The sequence below is a fragment of the Ornithodoros turicata genome, chromosome 7 (genome assembly GCF_037126465.1).
Source record: "Ornithodoros turicata isolate Travis chromosome 7, ASM3712646v1, whole genome shotgun sequence".
Lineage (NCBI taxonomy): Eukaryota > Metazoa > Arthropoda > Arachnida > Ixodida > Argasidae > Ornithodoros > Ornithodoros turicata.
Window position 1 is genome coordinate 39,615,664 of NC_088207.1, and position 24,728 is coordinate 39,640,391.

The following is a 24,728-nucleotide window of genomic DNA, read 5'->3' on the forward strand; positions in this document are numbered from 1 at the left end:
GTCGTAATCGTCCAGTGAATTTTTCTTAATCCTAAGATACTCCCATTTCGTTTATTATTATGTTTCTTTTTTTTTTTTCGGGAGGTGAAGGTCGAAAAAAGGATTAGCATATATATACAACACTTTGTCCTGTGGGCGTGCGAAAGAGATCCCGGTGTCCATAAACGATTGGAGCTTCATGGATGGACGTCCCAGCCGTATACCCGCAGGATGTCCCGTAGCGACTGTTTCAAGAATTGTCCGAATCGAGTCCCTGACGGGGTGGTACATGGAGCATTTATTGCGAAAGAGAGATAAACGCCCCACCGTCGCCCTCGGTGGACCACCCTTCATTTTGACTCGCAGGCGAACAGGACTCTCGAGGAGCTCGTGAGGGACGTCCGGCTAGAGTTTGGGACTGCGACACTGGCGTCGGCTTTCGTCCCTGGTGGCGGGCGGATGAAAAGTTTTCCAGCATATTCTACGAGCGTAGAAGACGACGTTGGCAATTTCGCACGTCATCGCGTGAATTCTGTCTTGTTCGACCTACCTCAGTGAATGTGTACAATGCCTGATGAAATAACTACAGGAAACTGCGAAATATCTGTAATAAATGCTGGAAACAACTTATCCTTGTCACCACAGGTGGCACTGATGGCATAGAACGAGGGCGCCTCCTGGGGATGCCACTGCCTTTCTTTGTGAGCTGATTGGTCTTAGTGGGGAGCTTGTACATTTCGCTCTCTCTCTCTCTCTCTTTTCACTTCAAAACGCCGCGCTCATTGTCCGTTGTGGGAAATACGAGCAACAACCAATGATAATTCCTGGCCTTACGCCGCGCGAAACAAGCACCAACATGAGGGTTTTCACGTGAATGGAAACATCCACACATGGCACATCGATCAAAGAAGAGAAACAGAAAATTAATGTAGTACGTATGTCATTTTTAACACCCTGGTTTCTTTCTATAAAACTGTTAAGTAGGCCAGTAAAATGCGCCATGAGAAGTAATTCACACCACAAAGTCTTAATTATCGCAGAAATTGAATTTAAAGTACGCCGGAAAAAGCGACCGTGCGCAACGGTGGTGGAGAGCAGCACTAGCCTGTGACCATGCACTGACGCTACACCGTCCGCGCTCGCTGATTGGTTCAGAGTATATCGTGTCCTAGTCAGCATTCAGGGCTCTGAACTTCTGAAGGAACCACGGTCACCCTTTCAATTTCTAATCCCCCGCCAGGGAACCAGGTTTACCGACTACAAAAGAAGAAAGCCCTCACACACGAAAAGAAAAAGACAGGCGCTGACCGCGCAGACGTTATGCCGTCATCAGTCGTCCTTCTCCTCCACGTTACAACCCGCAGGGCTAGTCGAGAGTGAATGAGCGCGGCTGTGTGTAAGTTTTTTTTCTTTCTTTAATTAGATGCATCAAAACTTTTTGTGCTGTTCGGCAAAACGACGCATATACGTTCATCAGATATTTAAAATGAAAATATTTTGGATGGATCTCTGTACTCCTTTAAATGTGTGAAAAAAAGCGCTCATTTCTCAAAAAAAGCAAATAAAAAAGTTCCATTCACTGTAGCTACACGCAGATGTAGCGTCCTATACACATTCCTTCGACAAACAGGCAGGATCATGTTAACACATCCAGAGGATCCCGAAATTCCGGCCACGTGGATCTTTTTGGGTCACCCTGTAGACGTCCACCCGTCAAATAGAGCACATCCAGCGGACGTCCACAGGACTGCTTCGTTCTGTTTGTGATGGCCGGTTCCGGCGATGGCAAAGGTACCGCATCAATACAGATCTACATCTTCGCCCTCAGGAGACACAAGTAAACACATTTCTATACGCGATGGGTCGCGAGAGTGAAGACATTCTTGAAGAACAAAGTAAGAGCTATGATGCAGTTATGGCAGCATTTCAGAAGCACTTCGTGCCCCGCACAAACGTCATCTACGAATGACCCAAGTTTAATCAACGACGACAGGAACCACATGAAAGTGTAGAATCTTTCATGACGGACCTTCACAGGATGGCAGAAGCGTGCCAGTTCGGCGAACTGAAAGAGCAACTCATACGGGACCGTCTCGTCGTAGGACAGCGGATATGCACCTTTCCGAGCGACTTCAGCTTAACCCAGACCTCACTTTAGAGATTGCTGTAACAGCTGCAAGAAACTCGGAGACGATAAAGCAGCAGCAGAGAGATTTGCGCTCGTCCCGCGATGCGGAGGAAAGGGTCGAAGAGGTACGAACGACCAAGGCACGTCAACGTGATCGCAAGAAAGGAAAAAATGCGCCACAGAATCGACGACTATGCGGTGCAGCACAGGCGCACAATTTTTTTTATTGGGTGTTAGCGCCGCGAAGCAACTGTGGCTATGAGCGACGTACAGATGAGGACAGACGGAGAGAGGATGCAGGAAGGAGTGGGGGACAGTGGGTTTAGTATGCGTCCTGGGCCGACTTCAGGGGGAACTCTGCCGACATTCGTCTGGAAAGTCTTCGGAAAACCCAGGGAAAACCTCAGACAGCACAGCCGGCGGTAGGATTCGAACCCATCACCTCCCAGTCTTGAGCACGACCTTGGTTACCACCAACGAGCGGACGCCTTAGCCCACTCGGCCATCCTGCTGGTACAGACGCAGAAAAGAGATGTGTGCCCAGCGTCCGGTAAACAATGCAACAACTGCGGCAAAACTGGACATTTTGCTTCTGTGTGCAAGTCGCAATCACAGCGGACGACACCAATAGGCACCAGACAGCAGCGCAGCGCAACCATTGGGGAAGTCTACATATAGGACAGATAATACTCGGTACAGGAACGGAGCCGTGGACAGTGAGAGCAACGGTTGACGGGACTGAAGAAACATTCAAAGTTGACCCAGGTGCCGATGTGTCAGTCCTTCCAGCACATCTCTATGACAGTACCAAAATGACTCAACTGAAGCCGCCATCAAAAGTCCTCCTGGGACCTGGCGAAACACGCATCAAGACTCTATGAGAAGGTTAAAAAGCGATAAAAACCGGGCTGTTTGGTGGTATGTACATCTAAAAGCGATAAAACCACACAGTGCTTCGTCTGTGTTGTCTCTTTGTGTCCCCTGCACCGGGGTTTTATCGCTTCTAGGAGAAGCTTGCATGACGATCAAATGGTATGAACACACTACGAAGGACAATATGTGTTCATCGTTGAAGGATTACGAGAACCACTTCTGGGAAGGCCAACGATCAGGGCGTTACATATCCTAGAGTATCTTCACGAGGTCACAACCTCACAGAACAGCCAAGCAGAGCACAGCATCCTCGATGAGTACCCCAAACTACTGTCAGGACTAGGACTCATGAAGACGTCGTACAGAATTGCACTAATTCCGGTGCATCACTAAGGCAACCCAATGGTGTGCATCAATGGCTGTTGCGAAGAAACAAAATGGCGAACTGCGCATTTGTGTCGATTACTGTGAACTCAACAAACAAGTAGTACGCGAACGAATTCAAATGCCCACCGTAGAAGAATGTCTCGCAAAGCTGGCCGGAGCCAAGGTATTCAGCAAGCTGGATGCCAGATCAGGATATTGGCAAGCGCCATTGACCGAAGACTCGCAGGAATATACTACATTCCTTACGCCTTTCGGACGCCTCCAATTTCTCAGGCTGCCTTTCGGAATTTCAACAGCGCCGGAATTCTTTCAGCGGGAAATGCTCCGAGTACTGGAGGGGCTTCCTGGCTTGACATGCCTCCTTGACGACGTTATCGTTTTCGGGAAAACGCCGCTTGAGCATGACGATAACCTCAAGCGGGTACCAGAACGTCTGCAGGATGCAGGTATCACACTGAATGCAAGCAAGCGCACCATTCGGAAACCCGAAATCAAATTCTTGGGCCAGGTTGTTTCAGCTCAGGGAGTAAGTGTGGATCCCACAACGCTCACGGCCATTACAAGCATGCAGCCACCGGAAAACGTAGCAGAACTACGTTCGTGCCTGGGTATGATCAACCACCTCGCAAAGTTCTTACCGGGACTAGCCGAACAAACAAAACCACTGAGAGACCTTCTACGACAGGACGCAGACTGGATATGGGCAGAAGCCCAAAGCCAAGCCTTCCAGCGCATCAAACAGGCGCTCACTACCACTCCAGTCTTAGCACACTACGATCCACGAGCCAACCATACATTGTCAGTCGATGCATCTGCATACGGTTTAGGCGCTGTACTTCTGCAGGAAACCAATGGCCATCGACGTCCGGTAGCATACGCCTCAAAAACACTATCGGAAACGGAACAGCGCTATGCACAGATTGAAAAGGAGACGCTGGCACTCACTTGGGCGGCCGAACATTTCCGAACGTATCTTCTCTGTCCGCGGTTCCACATCGAGACAGATCATAAACCCCTCGTACCACTACTCACCACAAAACGGCTAGACGAGTTAAGCCCTCGTTTACAACGCTTTCGTATGCGCCTACTGGAGTTCGACTATACTATGAGTCACGTTCCAGGAAAGAACACCCACACAGCGGACGTGCTATCTCGTAAGCCGCTGGCGGAACTGAGCACACCAGCCCATGACTTCGGCGAAACAGTAAAAGAACATGAGGTACTTTGGAACATTAGGAACACATTGGAACTACTTCCAGCATCAGAATGTATGACAAACCGCATTAGGAGGCAGTCTATGAATGACTACACATTATCAAGAGTAATGCACTTCATTACAACGCAATGGCCCAAGGAAGGAACACTTCCTCCAGAACTACACCGCTATGAAATGGTAAAGGAGGAACTCTCCCTAGTTCAGGGTCTCCTGTTCAAAGGGAACCAGCTAGTCATACCACATAGCCTCCGCAATGAAGTGCTCAGCAACATCCACACAGGACATCAACGAGTCACTAGATGTAGAGCCAGAGCAAGGGAATCGGTCTGGTGGCCAAACATTGGACGACATGTTCAGCAGTTTGTACAAGATTGTCCAACATGCCAGGAGAACAAGAAGCCGAACCCAGCCCCACTCCTACAGACTCCACTGCCACAGAGACCATGGCAAGTCATCGGAACTGACTTGTTCTGCCTCAATGGAGAGAATTACCTAGTGGTATGGATTACTTCTCACGATTCTTCGAACTAGTAAAGCTTCACAAAACGACAACAAAAGACATTGTCTGTCGACTGAAACCGATCTTTGCAAGATTTGGGACCCCCGATATTATCAGACCAGACAACGGGCCTCAATTTACCTCTAGAGTTCAAGACATTCACAAAACAGTGGGACATAACACACATCACTTCAAGTCCGTATTACGCACAGAGCAACGGCGCGGCCGAACGGACGGTTCAAACAGCGAAGCAACTCATTAAAAATCGAGCGACATACATGTGGCTCTCTTAGCCCACAGGGCAACACAGGAAAGGAGGGGTACTCCCCAGCAGAGCTATTGATGGGCCGTAAGTTGAAGACCAACGTACTGTGGAGACCAACGACGACGACTACCGCAGCAGCAGGCACGCGCTACGTGCCCGCAGAATAAACAGTTGATCTCTGGGATTCCTCCTGTGTGGCTGACTGCTACTTAGCTCCCACAGTTGGTGACCCGAACATTCGAACACCTCGAACTATTCGGCCTTCTTACCACCCTGAATTCTCCATCTTCTGCACCGAGCTTCCCAGGCCCGCTCAACGTCATTCCCAGGAGGAAGCTGCCTTTTTCACCCGGCAACACAGGTCACTCACCGCACGGCACACCACCACCATGCGCAAATTCCACCTTCGGCAGCCATCGTCGTCAGCTGCACGTCATCAGGCCTAGACACTATCTTGGAAGGTACGCACGCAAGACACCCCGCATTACCATCACCTGCCGGCCGTGACACCAGAACCTCGTGCTCGCCGAGCGGTCCCGCTCGTCTCGGCAGCTCACCACCGCGGCGAACAACGCCACCCACGCGCAGCCAACACGGTTTCCCTCCTCACTTCACGGCCCCGCATACCTTCTGGCGCACACCGCCAAGGGCCTCTCATGCCACTCATCGAGCCAGCACGCATTCATTTTCACGACTCCTTCAGCCCCGCACCTGCCTTCCTGGACCACATCATGCTGCGTCCTCTTGGCCATACTCCCCTACATACACCAATTGCTTATAGCCTCTCCAATAGCTCATAGCCTCTGCTCGCATTACCACAGCTGCCGCTGTGCCTAGGCAGGGGAGTGCCTGTGGGGACCAACGACGATAACTACCGCAGCAGCGGGCACGCGCTACGTGCCCGCAGAATAAACAGTTGACCTCTGGGCTTCCTCCTGTGTGGCTGACTGCTAGTTAGCTCCCACAGTACCTATGGTAGCAGCCAAGTTGCAGCCGAGGGGGGATAAGGATTATAGGAAACGTCTGGAAGTACAAAAGACCAAGGACGCTCATTACTACAACAAGCGCCGGCGAGTAAAGGAGTACGAACCGCTGATGCCCAATACGCGCGTGAAGATCTTCACCGGGGCAGCAGCGCACGGGACAGTGGTGTCAGCCGCATCAGCACCACGGTCTTATGTCATACGTACCGAAACTGGAACTACCAGACGGACACGGAGCCATCTACAACCAAGGAAGGAACGCCTCGGAGTCGGGCGTCCCTTCAGTAACACTGACCAGAAGTGGACGACTTGTCAAACCTCCCGATCACTTACAACTCTAAGGTAGTGACACGGTGCTCAAAGAAAGGGGGGTGTCGGGACAGTTACCTGCCGCGCTGAACTGAAGGCGACGATGTGCGCGAGCAAGAAACTGTCAGGGAACATTCTGACGTGTGCCTGGAACAGAACAGGTCACATGGGGGACGTGGCCTTTTGTTAGGGTTTCGAGTGAATAAAGGTTTGTCTACCATACGAATTTGGAGCGATCTCTACAGGTTAATTGGGCGTCCGGTTTTGGGAGCGAGGGCCACAGATGTAAAGAATTGGAATTAACACTTGACTAAAACGAGATGTAAGTTTAACGGTGCTTGCTCGCTTATTCATTTTGCGTGACTCCTCGTCCTCTGAGCACAGCACCGGATATACGTGCTGTTTTTTCCGCGTGCAATATGCACAGTTGTTCACGTGAGGAGTGCTGACCGACGCGATATCTTTTCTATACCGCTTCCAGAGTGGGAGAAAATGAACGTGCATGACGTGAACACGAACGGACATGAAAGTGAACGAAAACACACACGGGAAAATGAAGGAATTCTGCAAACGGCAGTCACGTACACAGTTCCTGTGACAACCACGAGAAGGCAGTACTAATGGCGCCGCCGGGACTTTACGCCGCCCATTCCTTGAATCGCGTTTTCATGTATAAGCTCCGCTCTAAGCCACGAAATGTGTACTATTTCACCGAAGCGAACTGAAAGAGGTACCCACTCGTCGCTCCATGAACGTCGGAAAAGTAACAGAAACAGAAATATGTTAGAAACCATCTCAGAGGATTTGCTTGCCCGCTTCTCCGTCAGTGTGTTTCCTTTCCTTCTTCTCTCTCTCTCTCTCTCTCTTTTTTTTTCTGTCTTGCGCTTTTATTTTAGTAACCCTTTGACTCGCGTTGCTCGTTACGCTCGTATTATCTCCACTGATACGACTGCTAGACTTAAAAAAAATAAGCATGATTTTGGCGCGGAGTTGTGTCTGCCAAGTACACATCCACACAATTATGTCAGAGATGCGTACTTTATTAACTGGAGAAGCGTAGGGTTGCAAGTAGGATTTAGTCTTCATGCCCATGAGTCTCCCCAACTATACGCTGAAAGTGCTTTTGGCATGCCTGAAAAAGAAAATATATTTAATTGAGCTTAAATTGAGCCGTCTACTTCGGTGTTCTCTTTATTTATTTATTTATTTTTTCGCATGTGCAGCTGGACTGATTTCAAATCTAGGTACGCAAGGAGCTATACAACGAAGATATGCTACACAAAATGTTTAATTCCCGTGAAACTGAGGCTTTGGGCGGCGTACAGAGGTGGACGGGTGGAGAGAGAAATGCAGGAAGGGTGCGTCCTAGGTAGACCTCGTGGGGTACTGTGCCGACAGCCGGTGGCTGGATTCGAACCGACCAACTCCCAGTCTTCAGCATGACCTTGGATCTTCGAGCAATGAGTTGACAATATAAACTCGCCAATGCCGCCGGTTCTACACTATTGGAGAACACCTCATCTTAGAAACCATTAATAGTTCAGCGATTTGTGACTGCGTGTCGGACCTTTTTTACCCTGAGGTACGAAGTTTTCATTTCGTATGATGTCATGCAAGCACTTGTAGAATGTACGCTGTTCTCATCGTGCGAATTAAATGAGCATTGAAATGACAATTGGGATTGAAGCTCCGTCAGATACAGTCATGCAAAATATTTTCGCTGAACGTTATCTCATCGCTGCTCAATTCAATTTACCAGAACGCCCACAAAAGTTAAATCAGACTTGAACATGTCATGTATACATAAAACATTGACAATAGATACGACGCTAGAAAGTTACTGATTGCTATCGATCGTCAGTCGGCCTTATGGCGGACCAATAGCGGAGCGCAAAAAACGGAGGATTTTGAACTCGTTGGCACAACGGCGACGCGCGCGGGAGGGCGCTCATTCCTTGAGCACCTATTCATATATTCTTACGATACGAGGCCTCGTATTTAGGCCTTGCTTGGTGCTATTTATTACGCAACGTTGCATAAATCGTGTAAGCGCAGCCCTTTGAAGGCAGAGGTCGTTGTATTTGTGATATGTGCTGAGGTGATCCATGAGCGGGTGTCACTGCGTCAAGTCCGTGTGCTGCCGTGCGCATCGCATAAGCGGAGTCGAAGTATTTGAAAATGCATACATTCAGGAGGGATCGTTACATTGCCCTCGATGTATACGAAAGGCTCAAGGAACTATATGGTTGCGCAAGACGGAAAGTATCGCGGAACTTCCGATCACACCTGTTTAGAACATAACCGCGCGCGCGCAAAAAGTCAAGAAGGATCACCCTTCACTGCGTTTTGGAAGTTTCATACCGAACTACAGATTCCACTGTTTTCAATAAGCGTAGGCTTCACACATGCGGCATCTATAAAATCTCATAATACTGCCAACGGACTTATCACTCTTAGGGCAATACACAGGTTCCTCTGGAAGAGAACGCCATGATGTGCCAAAGCCTCCCTTAGGAAGAGCGAATATCGATCCATGTGTAAACGCATTCTTTCTGTTAAAACGTCCTTTTGGGCACGATGGCTATAGTGAACACATTTCAAGGCGCCAGAATGCCTTGGTCGAAATACAAAACGCGCTATACAAGTGTATGCGCTAGACTTTCAATGGTATGCACATGACTATACCCTCTTTCGTATAGCCCAGAGGTACTTAGGTGTCCAGTTCTTTGTTGTTGTTTTTTATGCATATGGATATATTAATTATTTTCCCCAAAATTGTAGATCTGTGGTAGCAATCCTTTCCCTGAGTAAAGAGTCTGTAGCCTGCGGTGACAATGAAATCCACAGTCACTCGCGGCCCACGCGGAAAATAAAAACGCCCTTGTGGAAGGTCTTCCCCTTCCCAGCAGACCCAATGTGTCTTCAACAGGTGATAAGATAAATCTCATGATGCGCTAGGTTTCCGTTAGGGTATGACCATGCCTATTTGCAGCTTCAGAAAATGAAAAATCTTTCCAATAACAGAAATGTCGGTACTTTCATGGAATGTCATTCTTCTGTTTATCGAATAAAGTTGCCGTTTATGCACTCACATGAAGATGGTTCTACAATTGGCTCATAAATATAAGTCAGCCAATGAGAGACCCTCAAGTGTCGTCTGCTAGATCTGCCGCTCTGCTGCGACGCACATCGCTAGACGCTTGTCAGCTCCTGCATCTCCAACAAACAAAATAGTTCAAAAGAAGGTTTTTTTACTGCCGCTTGATAAGTTTCCTGGTACAGCACCCGGAGTTCTGCAACAACCAACTCATGCGGGGGCAAACCAAAGAAGACAGGAGGCAGATACAGGAGGACATAGATTCCTGCCTAAACTCCCTCGGCGGCATAGTTACAACAGCAGCCGGGTGGCAAGTTTTATGAAAAAACTGGAGGTAACGCGTCCGCAGAAATGCAACAGCAAGCCTAACGAACATCTTAAGCACTGGTGGAGGTGTCGGCATGGCCATACATGAGGGAACAGAGCCCTGAGAGGAAAGTATGTGGACGAAATACGCGAACCGCATCACCTTCACCGATGCCCACATCCGCTAAATATGCATAGAGCTCCGCCATGTTTGAGTTCTCGCGACTCTTACTGGCGACGAATGAGATTCCGTCGTCTGTCACCCCCACGCCGATGACGGTAACCGAGGAGCGCAGCGAAGGTGTGGAACTCAGTGAAAGTGGCCCAACACCGCTTTAGCTGCACGTGACGACGAGTGTCACACGGACGTGCCGTTGCTCTAGCAACGGTGACGCTCACCCACGAACGCCAACAACGCGCCCCAGGCTGCTTTAGCGCTAAAAAAAAAAAAAAAAAAAAAAAAAAAAACACAGGGGACTGTTGTAACCACCCCATCAAGGTGCTTACTGAAGGTATGAAAACATACCCACGGGACAACATCTACTTACACAAAAGTTAAAAAAGGAAGACCGCAAATATATAAAAACTCAAGCAAGCGAAGAAGCGTTCACGGATGACTTCATAGTGCAAACGAAGCAGACGGGCCGGTTGTGAAAAATCCTGATTACAGCACCTACCTAGGAAACGTCGTGAACTTTCGGCGTCAGTGAATTACTGCGTCACTGCTAATGCATGCGGTAGATAACTGTCTGCCCACGCAGACTCTCGGTGTGTTCTGCACCTGTTTGACACTTCAACCAATCAACAACACAAATTGCTTGAACACTGTGCGGTACTATCTTGATGCAGGCCCCAGACATATACTCTGCGTCTGTTATCAGCCAAACCCTTCCGCGGTGTACAAACAAATTACGACATGCGGCTATTGCCGGACGACGAAACGGCAAACACGTTGTCGTATCATGCTGATAGTACTGCGTAAAACAAAACTGCCACGCGCGTTTTTCAAAGTTTGTGCGAAGCTCCAAACTTCCTTGCTTGATCTCGTCGTGCGCCTTTATCAGGAAACAGCAAACTAAATAGAAAAGCAGATAAAGGAAAAGATAAAGCGGAGCTTACCTCTAACAACTCAATGTGAGTTTACGTTGAGTAGCAAGACGATGGGGAACAAATGCGACCATACACAACACGTCATGCGGCTTCGACTCGACAACTTGAACATGCTCGCCATGTTCAAATCTCAAATGGCGATGACGACGGCAATTGATTCGCCTTGTCGAAGCGAATTTGTCAGTAGCTGTCATTACGAAGAAAATTCAAACAAATAATTTTGAATGAAAGTCGAATATCTTTACGAAAATTTTTCATGCGTTTTCCTCTCTAATAAATGCGACGCAACAAACTGCACGCCGGCCCCGCCTACAGACGTCGCCGCGCCAGCGCCAGAGCCCGCCACAGAACTCTTTTTGTGATCTTCATGGTTTCGCAGAAGAGGTGTGTCTATGTCTACATAAACGCATATCTACTAGATCGCTATCCAGAGAGAAGGGATGTTTAAATGCACCGAAATAAAGGAATGATTTGTGAGAACAAAGAGAGCGGGAGTTGACGTGCTTCAGTATACGACAACTGGAAGGCAGTACCTTCCTAATGAAAAGCAGGCATGTAATTTGGAGAAAAAGGTGCTGGGGCAGTCTATAGGTGGTGCGGCATCTTTGTGCCGCGCACAAGTGAGTGTTTGTAGATGAATCCTGTCATCGGGCACATTATAGTCACACATGAAACGATATTACATGACAGGTTACATTTTTCTTCTGCAATTAATGGTTAGAAGAAGTGATATTGGAACAGTGTTCATACTACGAGAAACGAACGTGGAAGGGTTATAAGTTTCTGATGTGGGATGTACCCGCAACGGATACCTAAACATATTGCAGGCACGTGGTGAACAAATGGGGAATTATATTACTTGCAAATTATAACCTGGTCTTGAAGAAATAAGTATGGCAACATTAACAGGGATTAGTTACAGGGACACATTACACGCATTATAACACTTTGGGGTTCTAGCAGGTTCCAAGCACATCTATCAACGGACAAAAAGTTTTGTTCGCGCATCAAAATGTCACCCTTAGAGGACACATTGACAGCAGGGTTGCAGAATGGGAAACCCCATTCCATTCCAATTCCATTCCTTTCAATTCGTGGGAATGAAAAGGCATTGGTCAGTTCCCACTCCTGGAATGGCTTGGCAAACCCATTCCATTCCTTTAGTTCCACCAATAAAAGAAAAGGGACCGGTAATCGTATTATTGGCAAGCCCAGCAGTGTTAGAGGAGACTGACATTACCCAGCACGGAAAAAGCACACTCTTGACCGTGTGCAGGTGCGGTGCGTGTATGCAAAGGGCGCAAGGGCAGAAACCAGCGGGTTGAAACCAAAACTACCACCGAGGCACCAAGACCATTCCATTCCCATTCCATTCCTGCGAAAAATGCCCAATTACATTCCCATTTCATTCCTATAGGACAGTTTCTGCCATTCCATTCCATTCCACTCCGGGGTCCGCTAAATTTGAAATAATCCCGGATTCATTCCAACTCCAGAGTGGCAACTCCGCAACCCTGATTGACAGTAGATTACTCTTGAGTTTTATACTACAGCTGTATACTACAGCAGTTGTATACAGCATTTATGTCACAACTGCCCATGCGAAGCCTACAAGGACTACTTACGGTCACAGTCTTGAACATTGCGGGTGAACACTGTCAACCATGTTCACTCGCTTGGGGTGCATGATGGCTTTCGTGTTCACTTTTTGGGTCTTGAAGATCACGTTTTGAATCAGGGTGTCGGAGCGAACCGAAAACCGGAACCGAAAACCGAAAAAAAAAACCGCTATTTTGATGCGAACCGGAACGGAATCGAAACCGTATACGTTTTTTTCGCTCAGGAGGGAAACCGAAAAATATATTTAACGGTTTTCGGTCAAAGAAAAAACTTCGCCGGTTTGGACTACGGATAGGCGAATGAAACAGACGTCGTGTGCTCTGAAGTCATGTCATGGATACTATACGAGGGTTACGGTTACGGTGCAATGTATGTCGGTATACTATGACCCTTAGGCTCCCTTTGTAATGGTTTATCGTTCGCGCACGCACACACACTTAGAGGTAGATGTGACTCTCTAGCAATGTGCCGTAGTGTTCGTTTTAATTTGATCCCCGAAACTCCCCTCAACTAAACAGCGACCCAAGGGGGCTGCATAACGGCTTCTTTATCGCTATTGTCGCGCAACGCGTCCCTTGTTTGAGAGCAGCTAAGTTGAATACATTTACGTATACGCGAGGCAAGCCCGTGCGAAGTGGCAACTCTTTTGTGGACAGGACACGAAGAAAATAAAACGGAGCCGTCGAGCGCGTTTGTGAGAGAGGGTGTTCCTCGATTTGCGTCGTACTCGTTCGGTGGTGCTTGCTGGCTATACAGTAGCAACAGACATTCGGATGGGACGCGATCGCTCCAACCCAGCAAGAAAGTACTTTACGTATGACATCACGACAAACAAGTCCGTTTGTAGCATGCGCTTCAAGAAAGGAGAAAGCCCACTTGAACAGACAGTAGCGTACAGGAACCAGGAGCTACCAATTTCACAGCTGCCTATTAATATTAAATACCATGTATGCGGAATAAACGGGTTTACATTTTGTAACGTTGATTTTTTATTTGTGGGGATGAATATTCCCAGCAGAAGCGGAACCGGTTAAAAACCGGTATGAACCGTTATTTTTTTGCTCCGGAGCAGAACCGGTACCGGATCGTTTATGATGTAACCGGAACGAAAACCTGAACGAAAAACGTTTCGGTTCGACACCCTGTTTTGAATGATCGAGGAGCAATTAAGCTTTCGTACCACAACTCCACTGAGCAGTAGCGATGTTTGCATCAAAATGAATTGTGTCTCTTGTTTTCAGCAAAGGTTTCAGATATATAGGCCCCAGAGTTTAATTTTCGTGTCCGAGTCTTGTTGTGAGGGGCACTAAAAACACTGCCTTCAATACCAAAGAGACTAAAGATTCGATGCTTCCCCTTACTCCTTTACTACGTCGTTAAGTGCCGTACCAGCGGTGCATGGCAAAGACGTGTGGGGCTCACCATCGCAAAGAAAAGTGACTGTGTATGCGGACTCGCCCCACATTTTCACTTCTCCAGCGCACCCGTTATATGTGCTGTGACTAGTGATGCATACGTAAGCGAAGCATGTAACACCACTCACGTTGTACGCCCTCTGTAGGTCATTGGGTGAAATCTTGACATTCGCCAAGGCACAGTATAATGTTGATCCAGCCCTGTACGGCACGACCTATAGAGAAAGTTGCGGGAAATGGGTGCCTTTCATTGAGGCCGTTAGAGGAGCTAAGCTATCACTCTCAACTACGCCACCAGGGGGTCTCATCACCCCTATGCGTGTGCGTACTTTATCTATTTCTTCGTCTTTAATGTCCACGTCGTTGTCCTCGTGATGGACGTTGGTCATGTTGCACAGCTCTGGAACTGCAGAAGGCGTGACGGTGATTTCAGCCTCGGGACTTTTGGCTCCTATGTGCACCAGTACGCAGTCCCTCAGTTTACTGTGGATATCCTGCGCCGTAGAGTTAACGTGACCCAACTTCACAGTTACACCACAGAGTAGTGGAGCATGGGGCGGTATTGCAAATATAACGTTGATTTCCCTTTCCTTAGGTTAGATCCACTTGGATGCCGGCAAGCAGTTGTCAACTACAGCCTAGTCTCGCAGACCAGTCAGCAGTGGTCCTGAGGTAAATTCTGTGCTACTGCTTTTTAGCTGTAGAGACAACGCCTTGTCCTTCTCCCACGTACGCATGGGCAGATGTTTGGACGTGTCTTGTACTTGCACCCATAAACCCACAAAATCCGAAATCCTTCAACCGTAAACTTTCGGTGTATCTTATCCCACTTATATGCAAATGAGCCAACTCATTTCAAATGCGTCTCAGTAAGTCAAATGTAGACACCGAAATATGGTTCTTGGTTTAGGAGTGCTAGGTTCTTGTACGTGCCTTAACTGTTGAGGACTTCACTTGGCTGTGACGTCGCCTCATTTGCAAGCAGCTGCCCACATGTAGCACCTTATAAATTACATGTAGATCTTACTAAATCAGGAAAGGTTACCAGACTAACCTTGACGCCGTACACCCTTGCCGCACAGTCGATGAGGACTTCGGACACCTCTAGCATTCTCTCGCCTGTGCGAAGCACGGATACAGTTGATAACGTGCGGTCATGTAACGGGTTAATTCGTTCTGGGACTTTGAAACATAGTTAATACGGCGCGCAAGACAAAGCTGACTTTTTTTTTTTCATATGAATCAGTGAACATCCTACACTTAGAGGTTTCTGTAAGACTCACTGCAAATTTGAATGAGGAGCTGCTGGATCTGGTTGCCTTGGGCACAGCCGCTTCCAAGTAGAGTCAACAGGACCAGCACGGAGACCCAAAATTTAGCCAGAGGCTAAATAAGCAAGGGAAATTATTATGTGAGAGGTCATCCATAAATATTGTCCATCTTCCCTTTATTTGCATAAGCATCTATCCTGATCTTTCGTTTGGCAAAATGTCGAGACAACCGGGTCATACTCGTGCTCACAGTATAGCCGTGCTGAATACAGTAGACGTGCGTCAATAGAACGAACTCTAGAAGGTTGCGATCATGTAACAAGATGCGCTATGAGCTGTTACCCTAATAATAAACGACGGACATTTGAAGCTGTTTCAGGGCAAAACGGGTCATAATAGGACACAGTAAAGCAGGGTAATTTTTTGAATTAGTCACGCTGAATGCTGTAGCGCAGCATGCCCTCAACTATACAGCTTGCTTACCACATGGTAAGACATGGCGGATGTCAACGTTTATGGTTCCAGAGAGTGGCTCAGTTCGGAGCGGTCATGTCTGTCAGCGTGTCATGTCACTGCTACCAGTGCCTCACGCTGTATCACGTGCACCACGTGGTACACACGTGACTACGCAAGCAAAGACACACACAAACTGCTTCTTCCTTCGACATCGTGATATTGTCGGATTTGAGCGGAAACAGCGAAACTGTGTCATGCAGCGGGCAAATGAGCGAAGAGTGCTCGACAAAGATACACATTGCATCGAACTACCGTACTTCTGGGAGGTGGTGGGGTCGAACCCCACTACCGGCTGTGCTGTCTGAGGTTTTCCCTGGGATTTTTCGCAGTCTTTCCTAATAGATGTCGGCACCCTTCCCCTGAAGTTGGCCGGGGACGCGGGCTGAACCAACCGCCTCCCGTTGCTTCCTCCTGTTCTCTCTCCACCTGTCCACGTCTGCACGCCTCTCATAGCCACAGTTGATTCGCGGTGCTAAGAAGGAATAAAAATAATTTATTTGAATGACGATGATGATGATTAGTGTGTTCCTTCGCACGTGGATAAAAACGAAGACCTCTTTGTATTTCCACAGTTGTTTACCCGTATATACAGGGTGCGTCACTTAACGTGTCATTTGACCTTTGTAAAAAAAAAAAAACGGCTCAACAGAAAAATATGGGGTAAGCGGCTACCCATTCAATTTGCCACCTACTAAAATTACTTTTGACGCCTTTTAATTGAAGTAAATTAAATTTCTCGAATTGAACTGGGAAATTCGCCTAGTCAATGTAACGTTTTTCTTGCTAAATCAGATAGACCGTGGTTGAATTAGCCAAACCCACCGCAAAATACGTTACGTAGTACGGCGGTTATGTCCAGAAAAGTCTCCCGAAGATTGAGGTTTAATTGCGCATTTGTCAGCGACGCACTAAATCGGCCGCAAAACAGCGGCGTGAGGAGGGCATATCACTCGCCACCTGACAGAGCGATAACAAGGGCGGTGACCTCCACGTGTAATATCCGTAGACAGCAGCAAACTACGTTGTCGCTACCCTTCCCTTATTTTTCAGCTGCTCTGTCTATCAGGTGGAGAGTGGTATACCTCATCACGGCGCTGTTTTGCGGCCGACTTAGTGCGTCGCTGAAATATGCGCAACTAAACCTCAATTTTCGGACGACTTTTCTGTACATAACCGCCGTACTACGTAACGTATTTTGCGGTGGGTTTGGCTAATTCAACCACGGTCCACCTGATTTAGCAAGAAAAACGTTACATTGACTAGGCAAATTTCCGAGTTCAAATAAAAAAATAATAATTTATTTCAATTAAAAGTCGGCAAAATCATTTTTAATAGGTGGCAAATTGAATGGCCGAAAGGCAGCCGCTTACCCCATATTTTTCTGTTGAGCCGTTCTTTTTTTTTACAAAGGTCAAATGACACGTTATACGTGACGCACCCTGATGTACACTATACACAGCACGGAGTGTTATGTAGTCAGACACAGAGAAAATTAATTGAATGAACCTCGCATGTTGTTGTTCACTCCCGTTTTTGTTATCTCTTCATGCAGATGATGAAGTAAATTGAAATACACGAGGAGTGACGTCGCACTCTCTAAACGGAAGGAGTGGACCTTGACTGCCAATTAGGGAACGGCATTGGCAGTGACGAGGAAGCGACCAAATTGGACGCAAGGTCGAGCACTGCCTTCTGTCCAATGCGTAGATGTAACAATTAACAAAAAGTACGCGTTCCTCACTCCTGAAATAACGTCCGCTATCTTGCCCCCCTTTGTGTATACCTCTTGCAGCAGCACGCAGTTCTCCTTTCTGTCTGTCTGACTGACGTGGCCTGATGCTTACCGCTTATGCGACTTCCGTTGATCGGTGAACAGTGCGTGGATCGGAGTAGATAGAGGACAAAAATACGGATTCCTCGAAGGCACCGAAAAACAGCCCTCTTAAGAAACCAACTGTGTAACCCCACGGTTGAATCACGGCTTGACCTGCGCTGCCCAGGAATCCAACGATGATCCTGTTCGTAAAAACGTTCGCTCCATGTTTTGGGAAAAGTGTTAAAAAACGTCAGGAAACAATCACCTCACGCTGCATCGCGGAATCGCCACAGCACTACATCGCGCGTTCTGAACCGTTTCGCAGATCGGTAGACGTTTCACAATCTTGTTTTGATTCAGACCGCTACATTTCGTCTATAAGAAAAATATTTTCCGTTTGATTTCGATTCAGTAGGAGACAGGTCAACGGTTTACGAAGCCTCGGTACAGTACTGGACTAATGGACTGGACACGGCAGCGTATAGTCACTGCCTCTATGACGGCGACACCCTGGCGACGAACGGAAGCGGCACGTACACCTATTCATAGGAGTCGACCCGTTAAAGTCTCTGGGTGCTTTATTTATTATACCTTAATGGCGATGCGTGTGTTCTGTAAACTTTTTGTCAGCGCCGTACGTGCGCAGTTCTGGTTTAGGTTCCTTGTGGACGTTGGCGCCTTCTAGGACCCTGCTCTCTGGTCCTCCTCTGGTTCACGTATGTAATATACCCTCCGAAAAGGGGTCGTCTATGACGAGCATCCCCCACAACCCCCAAAAATATTACAACATAATTAAAAACGATAAACCCCTAGTGCCAGGGAGACAAAAGGACTGGACCTTTTTAATATCACAACATATCTCAAAATAGCTGCCAAAAAGGTATAAAGAAAGTGCGGAAGGTCGGCAGCGATACGAGTGTCATTGCCTCCTGGTACGAAAATCCTGCGGAAATCTCTATCCATAACGGCTTCAATAACTCGGGGGTTTTACGCCGCGGAACAACTACAGCAATGAACGGCGGTTAATTCATGAATTAATTTTTCCTCACCTGAGGCGAAATACCTGCGCTCAGACCTCGACACGTGACACCGCGTCTTTAGCGTCACTTCCGGAAGACTAAGCAACTCGTGCAGCATGCCACCAATTCACTGACGTCATTGAAGCCGCAGTTTCGCGATCAATAAGCGGACAGGTTACCAACTACCGACGACGGCAGCAAAATACAAAGTGTATAAAAGCGACTTTTCTTTTACCATTGAGGAAGTCATTCAGCCTCCCATGGCACCATTATGATTCTGTTGACTACATGAGATGCTTATCGCACACACTGCCATAATTCATTTCCATCGCGAAAAAAGAAAGAAAAACTGGAAAATAAAAAAAAAGATACACGCGCCTACCTGTGATCATCTGCGAGTCAGCGGGTTACTGTCCAGGAGACTTACTGGGCCAATACCAAAAGGAATATTAAACAGACAACGTGGATGACGTAGTCGTTGGCGGTTAGGAACTGGCGAGTTGCGCTGTTTCATATTCAAGGAGGAAGACACCTGTGCCGCTTCACGTCGTCTCTGGGCTCTATCCCTCTTGAAAGTGATTACGCAAACCCCAAGTAGAAAGAAAGACGAGCTCTGAAGACAAGGGACATATAGTGGCGTCATCTCGTTTTCCGACGGGTTTTTCGCATAACCTTGGAAGATGTACGCAGTGCAATCTAAATATAGTTACTTTTTAAAACAGTAGGCAATATGCGCCTGTATACTGTCCCAGACACCGTTCCACCTTGAGTGACTTTCAGGAGACCTTTCAGGAGACGAACGGGGTGAAGTCAGGGCTCGTTTCGCTAAGGTAAGTTTCGGTAGCTCGGATTCGGTAACGGATTGTGAGCAATATCTAGGTACGCATAAAGAGGACAAACGCAAGAGTGAGGTGTCGTCGTACCCCATCGATGGTGTCAGCACTGTGTACCTGTTCTGCGGCGCCAAAGGACAAAGCGAAGAGGGAAAGTTTTGGTTTACTGTTGAGCTACACGACTTATCCAATAGCGAGTTTTAGTAAATGCCAAAATGCTTACGGTAGCGCTTCCGAAAACACGATAAGCCGATCGCATCGTGTGTTTTGCTGCAAGGGATCTCTCACGCAGAGTCGTAGACTGCATTCCAATTGCAACCTCAAGAGGGGAATGTTGTTGTTGTTCACCTGAAGCATTGGCACTCAGTCAAGTGTTTGTTTGTTTGTGTGTTCAACTAAAACACTGTAGGATATCACTAGTCTGGTCTATAGTTTAGAAGGCTCTCCCTTTCTCGGGATATCAATTATTATTATATAACAGCGTGACATGAACATGAGTGCCGCTGTGGGCAAGGAAACGCATGCGCAGCCCTTCCCCCATTTCGACACCATTTGCGTCTCACTAACCGGAACATTCCACGGACACGTATTTCAAGCGGCCACATACCTCCTATCCCTTGTACCATTTGTTCTTAGTATTCGTCGGCAGTGTATACAGGCTTCACACGAGTATGTGGAACTGGCGGGGTTTCACTCTGGCAAGTCGAGTAAAGTGGGAGGAATAATGTCTTATAATATATATAGTCTTATAGTATGAGAGTAATCACTTCTACAGTGTGCCGTATTCGACAATGAATTATTAGACCAGTCCCTGTTAAGGAGATGCCGCTGTAGTACTTTTCCTCTGACGTAAAGAGAGGTCACCGTTCTGTCGTCTTGGTATGCCGAGCAAGGTATTACAACAATTTTCCACGTCGGTATTGCGTGTGGGCCTAGCGGGGGCCGGGGGATCCCTACGTTGCGACATAGAGCGGAATTATTTGTAGAATCAGCGACGGGCAGAGTCATGAAGTAGAAGTGCTTGCAGCTATACTGGAGTGACTCGTAAATTCTTATACCTTCGAGATGATGTGGTAGTACGCCTTTACGATAGAAATAGCACATGTAATCAATGCTGGAAATGAAGTCCATTATGTTCAATTGAATGACGGCAGTTGAAGAAAAGGCAGCAGCAGTGAGATGCGACCCCATACCCCCTAATTGCCGGCCAGAGATGCGGGTGTGGGTTGTGGGGTGCAGGATGTGGAGTTGGAACCCCACTGCTTGCCTTTTCTTTGCCATCATAACTGTCATATAACTGCCATATATGGCCATATGCCATATAACTGCCATTATTCAATTCAGGTATGCAACTGGGCGTTGTGAGGCTTGTGTTGTGTTTGTCCTTTTATATTTAATTGCTTATTCCACTACCTCACCCAGCACCGTTCCATGCAACGTTCCATCATCATAGTAGTAGAGGAGGCAACTGAACATAGAAGGAAAAACGAAGCACAATTCCATTATATGCTATTATGTTCGTTGGTTTGTAGTCAACGCCGAGACAAACTTTGAACCCCGCCGCCTTGATACCACTTGGGTTTGGTTTTACAGCGACAAAGGACTCCAGTACCACAGCTTCCACCTTACCTTGGTTGAGGAATAATCTGCCAAGAAGGAAGTGAGCCATGGACCGGAAATGGTGGTAATCATATAGGTCGCGGAGTCTGGACTATATGCTGGGTGAGGTATTATCCTGATACCGTTGTAGTGCGCACCATCGTTACCGACGACGTGTGCGGGACGAATTATGCGAGCACGTAGAGACAACCATCGCACGCAGTAAATCAGTCTACTGCTCTTCGCAGTGTTACCACCCTCCTAACCAGCCACCAACTACTTTGACCGTCGTTACCAGCAGATCCTGTCCGCCAAAGATCTGGGGGGACAGGCGGCCTTCGCAATTTCTGCGACACATTAAAAATCTTCTTGGTGACAGGAGGGCCACTTTCGCTGAAACGCTCCTCAAGGAGTTGTTGAGCTAGAACAGTGTTTGTCTTCTCCCCTGTCAGTCCTCGTTCGTTAGTGCTAGTTTACTACGATGGATCCATACCAACTTGCCCGGTTCACCACCGTCAAACAAATATTTCCCTGAGTGCTGAGCTTGCTTGCTATGGAGGACGCTCAGCCGCCTGAGCACGCCATCAATTCATCTTCGTCCCTGGAGCCTTCTCCAATGCCGGCCATGCATACTTCGGTACCGTCGCGTTTGTCTCGCTCCAAGGACTCGGATAACAAAGTAGTGCCGCTGGCAGCTGATATTCAGAGCATAACTGAGCTGGTGGCCTCCGGCGTTCCCCGGCGACCTGTCGACACCGGCCACCGCGTCACAACCCGTCGTCTTCACGCCCTCTCCCCGTCTTCACGTCATTAACGTTTCCTGGACCATTCGCAGGCGCGGCCTAACCCATCACCATTCTGCTGGTACCACTGATCTTTCGGCGCCCAAGCCTGAAGCTGCGCACCATACCTTGCTCCTGGCCGGGAAACGTCCCCGGGTATCGCTAGAGGTGACGAGCGGCCCCCTTACGCCTAGCAGCCCAGGTCGTCTCTTGTATATTATACCAACATCGCATTTCACCTGCCTCTGCGGCATTATCTGCCGTCTGCGGGGAGCGGTCGCTTACATTAAATCTTGGGTTACGCCGTCCTTTCCCTTGGATCTTCAAGGTGGCGGCTGTCGACCGTCATGTGGCTGTGACCGGCTGTCGACCGTCATCATCGGCGTGAATTTCTTCCAAAACTTCGGACTACTGATTGACAACCGGAAATCCCTGATATGCTCACAAACCAGACTGCACGCCTTGGGAACAGGATCGACCACCCGCATTCCTTTCCCCATTTTGATACTTTCGTCCCTTCAATCCCCTTTTGCTGCGGTGCTCCGTGAATTTCCTTCCCTTTCATTGCCACCAGACTGGACAAGGCCTGTACGTAATAACGTCTTGCACTACATTCCGATGTCTGGTGCCCCGGTTCACTTCAAGCCCCGTTGTCTGGCACCCGAAAAGTGGAAAATTGCTCGCAGCGAATGTACATGATGGCAATGGGGATCGCACGACCGTCTTCAAGCGATTAGGCTTAACCACTTCCACATGGTTCCCAAGAAGACCGGCGACTGGCGTCCATGTAGGGATTGTCGAGCCTTGAATCTTGAACCTTGACGCCTTGAAGCCCGACCGATATCGGCTACCCAACATCCAAGACCTCACAACGAATCTCGAGTGAGCAAAATCCTTCAGTAAAGTCGACCTAACGAAAGCGTACCATCAGATAGCTGTGGCTACGGACGACTTCCATAAAACAGCAATCACTACGCCATGCAAACAACTCAGGGAAAAGAGGTGCTGACGCCAGGAATCGAACCTGGGTCTTCTGATTCTTCTGATTCCTGGCGTCAGCACCTCTTTTCCCTGAGTTGTTTGCATTCGTTAATTTCTGGGCGTTTGAGGCTTACTTGTCTGTGCCGTCCCTGATTGTTGGTCTGCCTCGGCCAAATCTCGTTGTTTACATCACTACGCCATTCGGCATTTCGAGTTTCAGCGCATGCCTTTCGGCTTGAGCAATGCTGCGCAGACATTCCATCGCTTCATTGACACCGTGCTACACACATTGACGACCTTCTCATTACCACCGAGACGTAGCATTATCAACACCTGCGGCTTGTATTCAGCCGCCTCGAAAGCCACGGCACCGTAATTAACGTCCAGAAGTGTTTGGTAAATTGTCTTTCGAATTTCTTGGCCATCACGTGTCATCAGATGGCATCTCTCCACTCTCAGAGAGGCTAGATCACGGACTTTCTCCATAATCGCTGCGTCAACTGTGCCGTTTCCTGGGGTTTCTGAACTTTTACCGCTGGTTCGTGCCGGCGTGCGCTTCGCTGCTTATCCCTCTTGAAGAGCTACTGATGAAGTCCACGCGGCCCCCTTCACGGTCGTTGCCGTGGACAAACAGCCTTCGAATGGCGTTAGACGCGCTCAAACAGGCCCTATAGCAAAGGCAACGTTTCTGGTCCGCCCTTCGCCACGACGCTCCCCCATCTCCTCGTCGATGCATCAGACCAGGACTTAGGAGCCGTCCTCCAGCAGGGAGCCAAGGTCCATGCCATTGAGGACACGCCCATGGTCAGCCTCGGGAGCTTGGCGGCAGCACAGCACAACGACATAGAAATACAGCACATGCGGACGTCCGACACCGAGAGCCTCAAACTACTTACGGCAACAAAAATTACGGGCCCCGGGGATGGGTCATGCCCGGGCACCTTCCTGACGTCTCGATAACATAGTCTAATGTTATCTTCGACTGGCGGTACCAACGCTCTAAGCCCAGAGCGCTCCGAGCTAGAGCAAGAAGGAAGGTGGAAGAAAGAAACAACTCCGAGCTCTCTAGAGCGATCTGTGGCTGCCAGTCGAAGATGGCAATATATCTTCTCTATATGATAGGCCTTGGGTCGTGCGGGCCCCAGAAGTGGCCCCGACCCTGAGGCGCCATCCCCGGCACCCCTCCCCTCTTGCCGGGCCTGGTTTTAACAACATTCACGGCCTCGCTCACCCAGGCGTCCAAGCTACAACCAAGTTAGGCACTGGCCGTTTTGCCTGGCCAGGGGTTCGGCAGGATATACGTCGCTGGGTGCGGAGCTCTATGCGCCTTGTCAACTGAGTAATTGCCGTCGTCATACGATCTCGCCGTTACCCACATTCATCCCACCCACTACACAATTTGCCAAAGAACATGTGGACATTGTTGGTTCTGTTCCACACTCCGATGGCAACCGTCATATTCTGCCCTGCCTTGATCGCTTCACGCACTGGCCAGAGATGAAGCACGGCCAAGCACAAAAGGCAGCACGGCCTCGACTGTAGCTGCTACTTTCTTGGCAGCATGCATTGCACGTTTTGGCGTACCCGAAGAAGCCGCCACAGACCGGGGCCCGCAGTTTCAGAGTCGTCTCTTCACGGCGTTTACGAAGCTCTTGGGCTCCACCCGTCTCCGTACGGCAGCGTATCACCCTGTTTGCAACAGTATTGCAGATAGGTTCCACCGC

General features: G+C 48.5%; 2 protein-coding genes across 3 annotated transcripts in view; both read right to left on the reverse strand.

The window, feature by feature from the left end:
• The window catches only part of LOC135401080 (germinal-center associated nuclear protein-like), a 50,895-nt gene extending 39,714 nt beyond the window's left edge, over positions 1–11,181 (reverse strand). The window contains exon 1 of the mRNA XM_064633235.1: positions 11,162–11,181. The gene's annotated coding sequence lies outside the window, so the exon portion shown is untranslated. The remainder of the gene's footprint in view (positions 1–11,161) is intronic.
• On the reverse strand, positions 7,659–16,105 carry LOC135401082 (uncharacterized). Of its 2 annotated transcripts, none has more exons than XM_064633242.1 (6): positions 15,942–16,103; positions 15,471–15,573; positions 15,242–15,306; positions 14,517–14,681; positions 14,316–14,402; positions 7,659–7,771 (listed from the first exon to the last, which is right to left on the reverse strand). In XM_064633242.1, exons 1-6 carry the CDS (start codon positions 15,954–15,956, stop codon positions 7,715–7,717), a joined length of 492 nt encoding a protein of 163 aa, XP_064489312.1. In that variant the 5' UTR covers positions 15,957–16,103; the 3' UTR covers positions 7,659–7,714. The 2 variants fall into 2 exon arrangements, with proteins under 2 accessions (XP_064489312.1, XP_064489311.1); XM_064633241.1 differs by lacking the exon at positions 7,659–7,771 and adding an exon at positions 7,899–8,141 and having other exon boundaries at positions 15,942–16,105.
• Between the last annotated feature and the right edge of the window lie 8,623 nt (positions 16,106–24,728).